At 40.5% G+C, this 15139-nt stretch overlaps 1 protein-coding gene across 1 annotated transcript in view; it reads right to left on the reverse strand.

The window, feature by feature from the left end:
• Positions 1 to 15139, reverse strand: part of itga3b (integrin, alpha 3b) — a 41857-nt gene that overhangs the window by 19126 nt on the left and 7592 nt on the right. Inside the window, exon 2 of the mRNA XM_050060572.1 lies at positions 1332 to 1459. Coding sequence (XP_049916529.1) covers positions 1332 to 1459 — 128 coding nt within the window. The remainder of the gene's footprint in view (positions 1 to 1331; positions 1460 to 15139) is intronic.

Consider the following 15139-nt stretch of genomic DNA (forward strand, 5'->3'; position numbering starts at 1 on the left):
TATTGTATTTTATTTTATTTTATTTTATCTATTTTATTTCAATTTAAGTGTTTGACATACATAATTACAAAACAAAAGGGAATAAAAATATAAAAAAAAGTGCATGTGAGGGTGTGGTAGAAACCTGTACAGGCTTATATGAAATCCACACTCAGAAGACATGGAAGTGGTAAAATACAACAGTCAAATTTATCAATACATTTTAAATACTCAGAAAAAAAATAGTATACAGTTAAAATTTAAATATAAAGTTAAGAGTCGTTTTTGTACACAGACAATGATACAGAAGAATCCAATAAATTATTTTTTTCATTCCATAAAACAACTCCACAATATTTGAGAGAAAACTGACCATGGTATGTTTTATACAATGAAAGATTAAGATTCTGAGCCTGTCCAGTTGTGTATTACGGAATTTTGAGTTATTAACAAAAATATTATCTAAAACTACAAGGTAAATCCGTAATCTTACATTTCACTTTTAAGATCTATAGACTTTGAAGCATCATTTAGCCCCCTTCCCCGACAAGCTATCCCAATATGGTTGGTACCAATGGATGACCTAGGTTGTCTGGTTTCACGATAACCCACTCCCTTTGCAAAAATGAAAAAATGAGCACACTGTAGCCACTTGACGACAGTAATGTCTGCCTCAAATTATTTTTGCATGGGGTGGTGAGTGGCAGGGCCAGCAACTGTATCAGGGTGAGCATGGCCACACTTGGTGTCCATCTTGGGGGTGTCACTGCACACCACCAATGTGACTCCACCAATCTGTCCATACTAAAAGATCTAGTGGATGGTTTTCTATCAACATCTTGCAGGCCTAGATACATTCATGGTGCCCAGAAGATGAATCCGAATGACTTTGCTGATCCTCTGACTTTAAATCCAGCGCCACCCTCTGGTCACAGTTAAAATTTGACCAATAATTCAGTTTCTACAAAACTATGACATTCAAATCAGCTTCAATGGTATTTTTTGTTTAGTGAAAATTAACAAGAGTTTGAATGTTAGCATGCAATACTACGCTAGTGAACTAGGTAAACACTATGCCTACTAAAAATTAGCTTGTTGTTAAATTTTAGTTCACTGCTGCACAGTAATAACAGCTAGCGAGGCTCTAGACATCTTGCTTTTACATCAGTGCTCATGCCTCTCCCTCATCTCAGAGTCTGCCTGGGTGCAGCCTGTAGTCTACCTTCATTGTGTGCCTCAGGCTCACTCAAATCACTAACCGGACCTGTACAGAAATTCTGTTTTAATACTGCACTCCCCTTGTTAAATGTCAAAATGATGAATCACTGTTGAGAGCTCTGCATCATGCTTACTTGTGCTGACCAGGTCCATTCTGGAGCAGTCTGTGGTTTCTGTTGTAATGGGACAGGAGTAGACGGCACCTGTTTCATTGACGTTTGGTAGAGAATTGGCTTTCTCTTTGGGTGCTCCTGTAAGAAGCCTGGACACACACAGACAGACGGAAAGAAAGACAGAGATGTTAAGATTGGTGGATTATATCAGAGCTTTGTCATGGTGTTAGATAATACAACATAAATAAGTTAAGATGATTACCCAGATAATCTTTCAAGTCTAAACACAGACATACAGGTTGGAGCTAGCAGTACATTTGAATGTGAGCATCTTGTTTCTATCTTCCACCTCACTGAGTTACACACACACAGAGTGGGCCAGTTCACGTGACCTGTGATTTAATAGTGGTCAGAGTGGAGCAGTCCGAGCATGACCCGTGACAAGTCCAGGCACCGCGCACACACACAAACTAGCGTCTTGGTGATGGACCTGATTTTTTTGTCCACTCACCCAGACAACTACCTACATCAGCACCTTTGAACACACCACTGAACTTTGAAGTAGAGGGATTACCCCCTCTACAAGGCTCTGCGCTGGGACACACTATTTACTGTCAGCACAAGATTTATTAGCTTCACTTTGAGGGCGGAGGGTGCAGACAACCTTGTTTACAGTGTGTGTGTGTGTGTGTGTGTGTGTGTGTGACATATGGCCCGCTGTACCATGTGGGAAACAAAAGCACATAGCACCGTAGTCAAAGTGTGTTCTTTTCATTCAGACTTTGTAAATGTGTTCACGCAATGCTGGTTGGACGCTGACATGTTGGGGGCTGTGGTGAACAGTGGAAAGTGGAAAAAGGTGAGTCGAGCTGTTAGTCATTGCTTGTGGGCATGTTAAGTGAAGGGCAGCTTCACCTCTTACATGCACCGATAAGCAAGAATAAATACAAATAATGGGTGTAGACTTAAAAATACACCTTTACAGTAAGGTCATTGTGTCTTCAAATCAAAACGTCTCTCTTGAGTCACCCTTCATTGTTCCAACTTGATTATTCTCAAAAGTAAAACCATGACAAAAGGATGAGGCAAACCATGCAATGTCTAAGAAATAACATGAAAAAATATGTCATATATTTCCTAGAATATTGTCCATGGTGAGCCGTGCCCTCTCAGACATTATTCACAGGATATGCAGTGGGTTTTCACACTAGTTAAACACAGTGAAACTGTGTACCAGGCTCTACCACTCCACTGCAGCCCTCAAAATGCAAAAAATGCCCCCATACACACTTGCAATCCAATCATGAGAACATCTCAAGAGCCCAGACACAAATATTTCCTCTTTGATGTGTCACCTGAACATGAACAGACTCAGAAAGTTTGTCTTTGCGTGGAAATCAGACATGTGAGTTTTGTTTCCGCCGCCGACCTTAGATTAAATTATCCCATTACCGATTTAAAACTTGACCATCTCAGTCATGACAACATTTCTAAACTTAGTTCAGGAGCTGTGGCATAACATTTACTTCTTCAATCTCACAACAACCAGGTTGAGATTTAATTTGGGCCAGAACTATGTGAAAGTGATCACATTGCAACTTCTGTGTCTTTAAAGGGGACCTCATATAATGTGAAAATGTTAGATGTTCATATAAAACGTGGCAAAAGTTTCAAATTATGAGGTAAATGTATGTAAAAGTAATCCCTGGGAGCAAAAAAATCTGGCTTAAGACCTTAATATATCATTTGTTTATTTACTTATTTTAGTTATTAAACAGTAGGTAGCAGCTAGTTCCTAAAATGGACAGGCAGAGGGTACTTGCTGTAGCTCTGGTTGAGAGTGAGAGGCTGTCAGTAAATGATGGCCATGGCAGTTTGACAACCTGCTGTCTATAGTCGGGCTGTATAGCTCTGGGTATCCAGCAACCGCTACCACCAGTTTCTCCTCCATTGTTTACCAACTGTAAACTTGTTGTCGTGACTACCACAGATGACCCGCCTCTAAAACATCCCACTGGACAATGGGAAAAAAGATGACGAGAAAAGAGATGATGTGGGGTGTTTTCCTGCTTTGAGTTGAAGTTTTTTCAACTCGCGGAGTTCAGAGCGTTCTGGCAAAAACGCCAAGTGCCTGGAGCACAGAAACACGAGGCATGTCGCAATGCAAAAACCACAAGCAAAAAACTTAAATCACAGTGAAAACAACTACAAAAAAGGCGCCTCCAGCTGCTAAAATGCTTTCTGTGTGATCAGGGCCCTACACTGCTACATGTAGCTACATGCTAACGTCAAGGAAACATGTAATCATAAGCCCTGTTCGGACGGGATTAGTTTTACATAGGTACGTGGGGTAAAGTAATAATTACCAGAGATTTTAGTCCCGTCTGAATGTGCCATGTCAGTAATTATTACCGCACGATGTCAGTAAAGATTACCGCGACTTTTACCTTCTGTAAAAGGGTCCCGGACAATTACCTCAGGAAATACTAATCCCGTGCGAATAGACCAGCAGTAAATATGTGTGTAGATATTTCGTCATATCCTGTTTACAAGTGGTTTTTCGTGGATTTTCAAGCATAGAGGCTCTTGAAGAAGCACTCAGTTTTGCACTTTACAGTCGGACAAGTCTGTGTGAAACCTCAGGTACTGTGAGCCTACGACAAACACGATTCAAGTGTGTTCGAGTGTGGTATGCACAGGAAGCAACGTCATACGCACATGACAACAGGAGGGGACGGCGGTGCATGAATGGATTTACCCCTCCCACTTGTGGTAGTTTTACTGATATTTCTTATACCGTGCGAATTGGCCATTAATATTACCGACGTCCTGCGGTAAAGTGACATTACCTTACGTGCCCATGTAAAACTAATCCCGTCCGAATTGTGCTTTAGTCACTGATGTTGTAAATTTCTCCCTGATTTCAGATCATATTCCTGCTGGATCATGTTCAGTTGTGAAAATGTTGGTTTAGCTTATATTGGTTATTCTATTACGGTAGACAGTGCTGCTATACAGTCATTCTCTGTCTGCCATAACAATACAGAGATGCCAACATCATTTTTTTCCCTAAGTTTATTCTGCCTAGTTCCACCCTACTGTACTGTGATTGGCTGGTACTAACCCTCTATGTGTTAACATGAAGAGTACTAGCCAATCACAGTAGGACGGAACTAGGCAAAACATACTTAGGAAAAAAAATGTGCAAGATGCAGATACACAGAAGACCTGGAAATGTTGACCAATCAGATCAGACTGGGACTTTTTGGAAGGGGGGCTTAAAGAGACAGGCACCTAAAAAGGAGCATCTCAGACAGAGGGTGAATACAGGTGTTCCAGCACAGATAGTATGAGGAAAATTAAGTGTTTTTTTGAACATTAAAGCATGTAAACATGTTCTAGAAGAAACCCAAAATACATGAACCTGTAAATGCGTAATAGCATAATACATCTCCTGTAGGAGTACAATATATATATATATATATATATATATATATATATATACATACATACATACATATATATATATATATATATATATGTTTCCACTAATGCATGAAAAACAGACATCCTCTAACTATCATTTGAAACAGGAAGGTACAATTATCCTTTCTTTCTGCTCCCAGATGGGCATTATCAGCAATGAATCAATTACCTTGCCTCAGTGATGACAACCAGCTAGAGCCAACATGGCCTCTGAGGGCCAGCAGTTTCCACTACATGGGCGGAAGAGGCCTTGGTTCAGGTAATCATTCAGTAAAGACGACAGCATCTGAGATTCCACAGAGGGCTGTAGTGGGACTGATATGTGGAGAAGCAGGGCCACAGAGTCCCTCCGTGAGTGTGGAGGCCCCTTCTGTAATCTACAGTGTGAGTGTACATATGTGTGTGCTTCTAGATGAAAGAAAATGTGAGCATATGAGCAAGTAGGTGTGTTTTCTGCATACATGACTTTCCTGTCTGCTTCCATACCCATTAAATCAGAAGTCACGGCCACCTCAGATTTTGTTCAGCTGTAAACAGCACAGTGTCTCAAAACACTCACTTACAAGGTTGGCCATTCTCGTGGGAAAACTGAGCAACATATCAAAGCATTTACAAAGAGCAAGAAAGAAATGGGGTCAAGCCAGAGAATAAGCAAGACTGTTATAAAACACTTAGAGGCCAGTTAGTGTGAACTTTGCACACACTGAGAATAAAACCTATGAGGAATTGGGGCACAGAGTCCAGTGCTGATCACACATGCACACAGGGTGGCTTGGCTAACCTCAGATGACAGAGTGCTTGTTGCAGCAAACCAGAGGGAAACACTTCGTCCAATCCGGCATACAAAACATACTCACTGTCGTCTCACTGTCTCATCTGAGCCAGGTGGGTCACCTGTGTTTGTTGTGGAAATGCAGCAGTGCTGATTGACACCATCAGGTTTGACATACAGTGAAGACACAGCTTTAAAACCAGGAAGTGTTTTTTTCATGAGGGTAAAACTTTAATTAAAGGAGTAGTTTGACTTTTTTGGAAAATATGCTTATTTGCTTTCTTGCAAATAGCTAATATAAGATGAGAAACTTAATTGTCATTATACCATTGTGCAAAACAACATCACCATGAAATTACAGTTTAGACACAAAGATTGATACAGCTCTAATGTCTTTGCTGTAAATATGAAGCTACAGTCAGACATCTGTTAGCTTAGCGTAGCACAATGACTATAAACAGGGGGAAATAGTAAGCTTTGGTTCAAAGGTAACAAAAGCTAAGCTCACAAATTGACATGTTATATAGAGTTTGTTTAACCCTTAGCAAACTGGCTTTGTTTCTAAAAAGAGAAAATTAAAAACAAGAAAATTAGTTTAAAAAAAGAAAAGAAATAAAAACAAACAAGACAATGACCTGGACCTGGAGTGCTTAAAAATTATAATAATTCTGTAACATAATTTCAAAATGTAATATAGATAATAATTATTTTTATAAATATAGTTTTCCCTAGTTTATTTCTTTTTTCCATATTTGTTAAAACAATTTTCTAAATCTATTTTTTTGCTATTTCTTTGTCCTTTATATTTACTTTTTTTTTGCAATTTGTGGGACATTTCTCATCAAATTGCTCATTGCCTTTTTCCCCATGTTTGAAAGCAGCACAAAAAAGTGATGTCACTATAGGTTTCAAAGGGTTAAAGAAGCTGTATGCAACATTCAGAGTAAGGCTGTACCAGACTCAGAGTTATGCCAGCTGAATCAGATTCAATTCAACTACTCCTTCCTTATTTTCCATATAGAGTTTGAGACTTTGAACAGGGTTCGGCCGGACATTAAGTGTGATAGTGACATTCACGTAATGTAGTAAACAAGCTAACAATGCTAACGACAGGTTGGAAATGTGCAACACCATTTTTTGCCAACACTAGTTATCAAACCAAAGTCAGAGACAGTGTCGTATTGAGTTGCTGTGAGCTGTAAATTTACCACACCTTGGCAGAAGGCAGATGGGAACGTTATTTATGAGGTGGACTTTGCACTTCCTCAACAACAGTGGTAAACACCATGTGAGTGCAGTGCAAAGAGGCGGCAATTAGCGGTACACACAGGGATTAACATGCAGTAACATGCACATGCAGCCGGACCAACCAACACAACAAAGAACAGAGAAGCTCAGATTATAAGACATAGAGGGAGATGGACTTTATTCTCTGCTCAGGACACCATTACTCCACTATGTTTTTACATAGCAAATTGTGCTTTGCTGCTATATTGGTGCTCTGAATGTTGCATACAGTGGCTTTAATCAGCAAAAAACCTAAGTGTAACGTGCCCCATATATCACTGTCAATCATATGTGAACATAAAAAAAGCTGTTGGTTTTTTTTTGTTGTTTTTTTAAATTGATGACCTCAGTTTGTCAGCTATGTGAGGGGATTTGAAAGGATTTCCTAAGTCCTCTCAATTCATACGTAAATATCACCAAAAGTTGAATTACAAAGAGTTGACTCGGCCATGACAACACACCTCATATCCTGTCCTGTGCGCTCTCGTCCCCCTATCTCCCTCCCTGCTCATCACCTCCTCATAAACAGACTGTCAAAGCCCAGAGAAGTGAAGGAGGGGGCGGGCGGGGAGGGCAACCTGCATTCCAACTCTGAGGACATGTTGAAATTCGCCCCCCTCTGCCTCACAAGTGATCGGCTGGCTAAACCAAACATTTACTGCGGCAAACACACCCAGCCAAGGTGAGCGGGCTGCATTCTTCACATCTGGAGAATTTAACAAAAAGAATCTATGAAAACTTCCAAAACAAGGGAGTTGGACAAACTACTGTATATTCATATCAGTGGTGTTTAGTTAAACAAACAGAGGTCAACTTATCTACTGCTCTCAATCACCTCTGCCCACCAGAGCTACTGACAGTGCCAAAAAACAGAGGGGGGAGGAGGTGTAAAAAAAAAGCAAGGGAGTGATGGAAGGGAGGAAAAAGGAGAGGAGAGAGTCTCACAGGAGAGGAAAAGAGAAAACACTAAAAGGCTTCTATCAGTTTGGTAAACAGACATCTGTCTATAAGACACTCAACACAACACATGTCTGTGGTAGTTAATTAAAACTAAAGCCATAGTCTCCCAGGCTCTCACCCCCACCTGTCTGCTCCTGACTCAGAACAACGCTGAAACCAGGAAACTTAATTAAAGATGACTAAACCCTTTTGGATGACGCTTTCTCTCCATCTTGCAGACTTTTGCAAGACAAACAAGAAGAGACAAAGTGCAGGGCCAGTCAGTCAGTCGTGTTTACAGAAAAGCAGAAATGTCTCATTTAGAGCACATTCATCTTCATCTGGGCCCAGTCTGAACACGAGTGTGATGAGACACATGATATATGTCTGAAACTGGCCCTCGCCTTTAATATCAAGAGAGAAAGTCAGTGACAAAGAGGCCACATACTATAGCTTCTGCAAGTGTGTTTGAGTATGTCAGCCTTACACAAGTGATGGATCACCTCTCCAGATAAGGCTTAGGGCAACCTGTTTGTCACAGGGTGCGGCTGTGGCCCTCAGGGCAAAGAAAAAGAACAAAGCTTCGGCTTCACATTAGAGCACCTCAGGGCCTGTTTTTAACTATCATTCACGCAACTCTTTAAAGTACCCCTGGTAAAGATACACAATACACATAAGAAGTAATGATTACTCTTTAGTTAAGTTTATATTTTTCTACCAGTTTCACTCCTTTTGAATTTCCTTAAGGCACATACAAACTCTATGGATGATACACAGGTTTACTGCAAAATGTGATGTGTTAGGCTTCTGTTGTCAGACCCATTGGAAGCAAGTAGACACATGCAGATGTTGCCCCTGGTAACAAGGTATTATGATGAGGATACAGAGGGGGATTTGTGGAAATGAACAGTGCTGAGGAGGTTCAGTGATGTGAAGAGGAGAGAGAGTTAAGAGTTCAAAAGTGTGCCAATGACGTCACCATCTCCAACAGTCCTGATCATTTTCATAAACTAAAAGATTGTTCAAAATATTGTAATACAACAGGGTCATTTTATGCACAAGAGAACAAAAGTTGGTTCGTTATTTTCAGGGGTGGGTAGTAACACATTACAAGTAGGGGTAACAGGGGTTTCAGCAGAAATAAACATGTTTAGCCTGGTACAAAAAAACGGTTTTGGTATATAAGGGTGTGGAGCCGTCCCTACAGTCAATGAGTCAGATTCACCCCTTGATCCTCCAGAGCTCCACCCTCTCATCCAAATACGGCCATTTCTGGCACCAAAAGACCAAGATGGCGACGGGTGAAATTCCGAACCCCAACCGTCCATTTTTTTTTTTATTATACAGTCTATGCCAGTAACACACACGAGTAAAAAAGTATTTTTACTCAAGAAAGGAGTGCTCCTCATGTTCCTTTTTTAACTGTCCTTCATCTCTTTACTCAAGCATATTTTTGAGCCTTTTTGAATTCACTACATTTGCCATTTATACCATCGCTTAAACTAGTCTGCTGTAAATGTGGGGATTGAGTGAAGGGCGAAGAGGGAACGGGGAGCACCTCTACTGCAAATGTCAAGTTTCCAGCTGACTGGAGGAAAAAGAAGCAACACCTGTCTTTTGAGCAAAATTAATCCTTTTGACCGACCACTCAAAGCACTTTTTATACTACAAGTCACATTCACCCATTCATGCACTGGTGGCTGAGGCAACCATACAAGGTGCCGCCTGCTACTCAGTTTTTAACACACTCACACACCAGTGGAAAAGCCATCTGGAACAATTTGGGGTTCAGTATCTTGCTCAAGGACACTTCGACATGCGGACTGTTTTTTATGCTTCAGTCTAAAAAAGCCCACAGTAACCTAATGAGGTGCTCGCTGTGCCTTCCAAAATAGTTAGCTGTGTCAATTTATCATGTGTGGCGTTAATCTTTGATAAAGTTGATCTTTCATATGATCAGGAAGAGAGGGCTGAGAGGATGAGGTGAAAGAAGAGTGGGAGATTGTTCATATCTCAGGAATTGTACTTTTACTTGAGTATAGATTTTCAGTCCTCTACCCACAGCTGGTTATTTCACAACAGGCTGGTGCTGCTTTGGTTCAGGTAATGTGGAACTGGAGTGCATGTTCCCACTGCTAAAATTAATGATGAAACACCTGCTGCCATCATAAGTTTATACAAGAAGCTACTTAGCTGAAAGGGACAACTGGCATATGTGCAAGTGATTGAGGATGATGAATGTTGGTGGGACGCACAAATTTGTGTTTCTTTGTTACGCCTGCCTGCCGAAGAGTCAAAGTGAAACAAACAAGCAAGGTCTGTGTGGGCATGTCTCCTCCAGCGTAAGTGATGAAAATATCACACGTGGTGGATCTGAGACAGCACAAAAATCCCTGCCAGCGCACATCTGACTCGCACTGTGCACTGTAGCACATGGCAGGTCACCAAATTGCCAGACAAGTACAAGCAAGGAACAGGCACACAAAATGCTATTAATCCTCACCCTTAATCCTAAATCCATTTAGCACACAAACACACACACACACCTCATCTACACCCTCAGTATTTTTCAGGATGGTATAAAGCTATTGCACTACAGACAACTAATATTGATTCCAGGGAAACATTGCCACTTAGACCCACTAAGCAAATAAATGGAGATAATATTGAATGGAGCGACTCAATCTGCAGATTGAATTAAGCATGAGGACGAGAGCAGACCAGGGCTGAGATCTTTTTATGCTCTTCTAATGATGTAATGACTTCACTGAAAGACAAGAGGATGGTTGATATGATAGATATGGTGTGTTAGAGCCGCTATGGCCCGCCATGACTGTGCTGACTATAAGGGGACATGAGGTCACGTGATGAGTGTGATTGTGTGCGGTTTAACAGTATTACAATAGCACACTGATAAATCCAGTTCTTTGTACTTTCAGGAAACACTCTCACAAAGCGGTAGGTGGGGGTGAGCATACACATTGCTATCAGACTATTCACAGTACGCACGCCTAGCTGTTAACACACAATGTGTGTCTGCACGTACGGGACATGGCTAACAGATGAGTCCTCTCCGGACAAACAGTGACACATCTATCTGCTTCAACTGTTAGTCACACAAACCTGCCCTCATGGCACCTGTGCCTCTCAGGACTTTCACATTTTTTTCAATACTTTAATTCTAAGGGCTGGGCATTATGGTGTATATTATGAATAAGATATTAATAAGGATATTTTTCAATATCGATAAATATAACAACATGGCAAATGTATAGTATTTGCTGATTTTCAACCAGCATTGTATCAAAACAATGTGGGTGGTATGTGTAAATGTTCTGTGGTAAACTTCCCTGTATTGCCTATTTCCTGCCTAAAATGTTTTCAGAAACATATATTAGTGCACTGTTTGGCTGTATTGTGAGAATTTGTGCACAGGAAGTGGACGGTATACTGTTCCCTGTATTGTGGAACTGGAGGCTAAAATAACTGAGATCAAACAGTAAAACAAAGCAGTGCTGATCAAATATAAATCAAGATTCTGTTACTCTGTTGCCTATTGAAACATATTTTAGTGCACTGTTTAACTGTTATACAAGATTGTTTGTTACCAGCTGGCCGTCATATTGTTCTAAATGCAGGCAAATCCCATTACATTACCCACCCGTGGGAGCGTTTATTGGTCCAGTAAGGCGCTGTGCATTCTCCTAGTTTCAGGTTTTCTACCTCTTGAGCAAAAGTGAATGCCACAGCACTTAACCTCTGCTCTCTCTGTTCATGTAGCAACACTTTTAAAAGTACTTGCATCTTTCTACTGCATAGACAGCCCAGTTTTATGAACCATCTTTTCAGCAGTGATATACTTCTTTAAATGGGGTTCACTTTTATACATTACATGAAACTCTTCATAGGTGTAAAACAAGAACTTGTTAAACTTATTTTGTAGGTTTTTAGTCACAGCTTGCTCAGGAGGTGAATTTAGACAAATGAAATGTGTAGAATGACCACATGATACGTAAATGTAACATAAAAGGTAGATAAACAATAATCATTCTGAACTATCAACCAGCCCAGACAACAAAATTCAATCACATAAACTTAACCTTTACAACCCTTATATGAGGGGATAGACTACAGTGCAGCTCGTATATTGAGACAAATCAGTGTAACTGTCAGAGGGTGTAAATCATTAACAAGACATGCATAGAGTGACAGGAAGTGGTGAATATGGTAACTGTGAGCACACCTATGAAACCATGTGCACACAGCCAGTTGTGTTTAACTGTAACTTCACTGTAACAGCAGTCAGACAGAATACTGTTACATGTCCATCTCTGATTTGTTTCCAAAAGCCTTACAACTTAAGGGCTCATTTGCAAAAACAGATATCTCCATTTTCATTTATTTTCTTAAATCATGTTTTTGTGTGTGCAAGCTCGGAATTATCAGTCAAACTGGTGTTGATTGTTTTGTTAGGATATTAGGAAGTTTTTTATTTTTATAAATCATGTTTTTTTTTATGTGCATTCAAAGGAATATCAATCAAACTTAAGTTTTATTTATTTTAAGAATGTCTTTTTTCTGTTTTTGCAAATGAACTCCTAGTTTGTTTCCCAGCCACACTTCTCTGAGCTCACTAACTGTCACTGAGTTCAGAGAAGAATAAGAGCGACTGAGCTTTTTTTTTGCCCTGCCCCTCTCATCTCTGTCAAGTCCTCTGAGGCAGCTCTCAGCCTTGTGAGACTGTCACACTGTAGCTGCTGATGGTGATGTAAGATGTCTTAAACAAAGACGCAGACTGAGTATGCATAAGAATTAGAAATAAAGGGAAACAGAGGAAATGAAATGCTGGTATCATGGTAATTTAGTCATGAGGGGGAAACACTTCATGGAAATGAAATACAATGCATACATTACTGTTGATCAAAAGAGGAATGAAACAATTAGACAGTGTTAAATAAAATAAAAGATCAGTCCGCACCTGCGTTCTTTACACACACACACACACACACACCAGTCTAACAGCGTATCTCAGCTGGACAAACATCCTGTTTGAAGACCACCATCTGCCAATGGTGAAACAGTAACAAGAGAGCAAACTCATTTAGACCCAGTGTGACAAATTAAACATGGCAGGTCATCCCCTGATAATAAACTAACTCACTTTTCATTAGCAACGAGTAAAACCTTGTCAGACAAGGACAATGTTATTGTGGCTTATGTCTGTCTGTCGGTCGGTCGGTCTGCTAACTACGCCCACCCAGATGTCAGAGTGGCGACCCCCAACAGCAAAGCACTGCTACACGCAATTAACACACACACACAAACACGCTATCTACCAAACTGACAGAGAGAAATACACAAATGTATGCACACAAACAGGAATACACAGACTCACAGCTAGACTGACCCTGGACACATGTTTCTAAGTGACCCCACACCAGCGCACATATCATGCAGACATTGCAGAATTCACAAGAGACTCGCAGTATCAGTAACAACATTTCCATTAACATTTTGACCCCAGCTGTATGCAAAGGGGAGGAGGGAGTAGGGGGTTTACAGGTGGATTACCTCACAGCTGTAATGGAGCTGACAGCAGCACTGTTAGCGTGCCTGCACGGTGTAAAGTTTTCACTCAAATATTACTCATCTTATATAAAAGCAGTGCAGGTGTGTGCATGAAACATCTGTTTTTACCTGTTGAGGCTTGAAAAACATCCACAAAACACCAGTGCAGCAGATTGTTTTCTTTACCTATCATATATTTGATTCTACTACTGTCACTTCTCATTGAACTATATAATAGGAGGCATTTTATAACATATTTTGTATTGTTTAAGGACTGACAGGAGTTACGCCTTCACTGACTTCCACATACACATACCAAGTGTAAACCTATACTTCAGGATCACTTCCCCTTCAAAGATGAAAAATGGCATGAAGAGGGAAAGGTATTGAGGCATATAGTTTTTCTAGCTGCAGGTAGCCCTCATTAGCCCGCAGGCCGGCTACACTAGCTCCTTTTCCATGCTGTTTGAGGGCATTTGTACAAGCAAAGGAGAGAAGAGGGATCTCTTACAGTTTTGTTAAGATAGAAACAGTCTTCACTGCAGGTATTTTAAATGAAAGCCCCACCACAGAGAATCTCCTCTGTGGAGATTAGCAGGAGGCCCGATGTCCTGCTGGGATCCATTTCAACATGTTATTAGAAGCCGTCAGTCATTCAGCTGCTACACAAAATGCAGCCCATGCCATTACCAACTGATTGGATACAGGCAATAAATACCATAAAGATTAGAGCCAGTCACTATGGACACACTTGCACTTAACTTTGGTTAGGTGACAGTCACAGTTGCTAAGTTAGACTCCAATAAATTAGAAAGCACTTAAAACCTCTGGTTTTATGGTTCGTACCGAATTTGTGCCCAACATATGATGTCATCACGTTACGTACTTAGTGTGAAGTTACATAGGTTAGGTTTAGGAAGGTAAAGTTACATAGTAGGCTTAGGCAAGACTCCAGTGAATTAGAAGGGACTTAAAACCTCTCAATTTTCAGTTTTTTTGTGGTTTTTATTGTTGGGTACCACATTAAAATAAGGACCCTTTATAATGTGTTTACATGCTGTAAATAATGGATTCATTAATGGTTAATAAGTCATGACTGATGTTTCATAGATCCGTTAGAAGCCATTAGAACAATTTTTGGGTAGCCAAGTTGTAAAAGTCCCACTAGCTGCTCAACCATTATGTCCTCAGTACGTATGTAGTCAGTACGTTTTTGATAAAGGGTTTTTATTGGTCAAACATGTTTGTAAGTTGCCAATAAATGTATTTTGGTCCAGACTGTCCTCATCACATTTTTCAGAAACAAGGGGTCAAATGGTCTAAATCAATCAAATTGATAGCCTGTTCACACCTAACATGCAACTTGGGTGATCCGATCACAAGTGGACAGATCTAAGCCTGTCTGTTCACACCTGGCATCTCCGCGTTCGTCTCAACTGACTATTTTCAATCGGATCTCACTTCCCTGTTTTATATGCTAATAAACACAAAATTCATTCATCATCATAGGACAGTGCTGCTGCAGGAGTGTGAGCTCCGTACTGAGGACAGTCGGCGAGAGTCCATCGGCACGCACACAGTGACGGGGCTAACTGTTAGTATCACACAGATACTGTTACTTAAAGGGAAATTTCGGTTTAAGTCAACCCGTCTCCTATCATCCTAAATTTGTTTCAAGTGACTAGTGACATAGAAATAATAGTTAGCATGTTAGCCGTTAGCCTAGATACAGCCGGGGCGCATAGTAGCGTCAGACCTGTTAAAACGTAAGTGAACG

This window comes from Epinephelus moara, chromosome 13, assembly GCF_006386435.1.
Source record: "Epinephelus moara isolate mb chromosome 13, YSFRI_EMoa_1.0, whole genome shotgun sequence".
Taxonomy (NCBI): Eukaryota; Metazoa; Chordata; class Actinopteri; order Perciformes; family Serranidae; genus Epinephelus; species Epinephelus moara.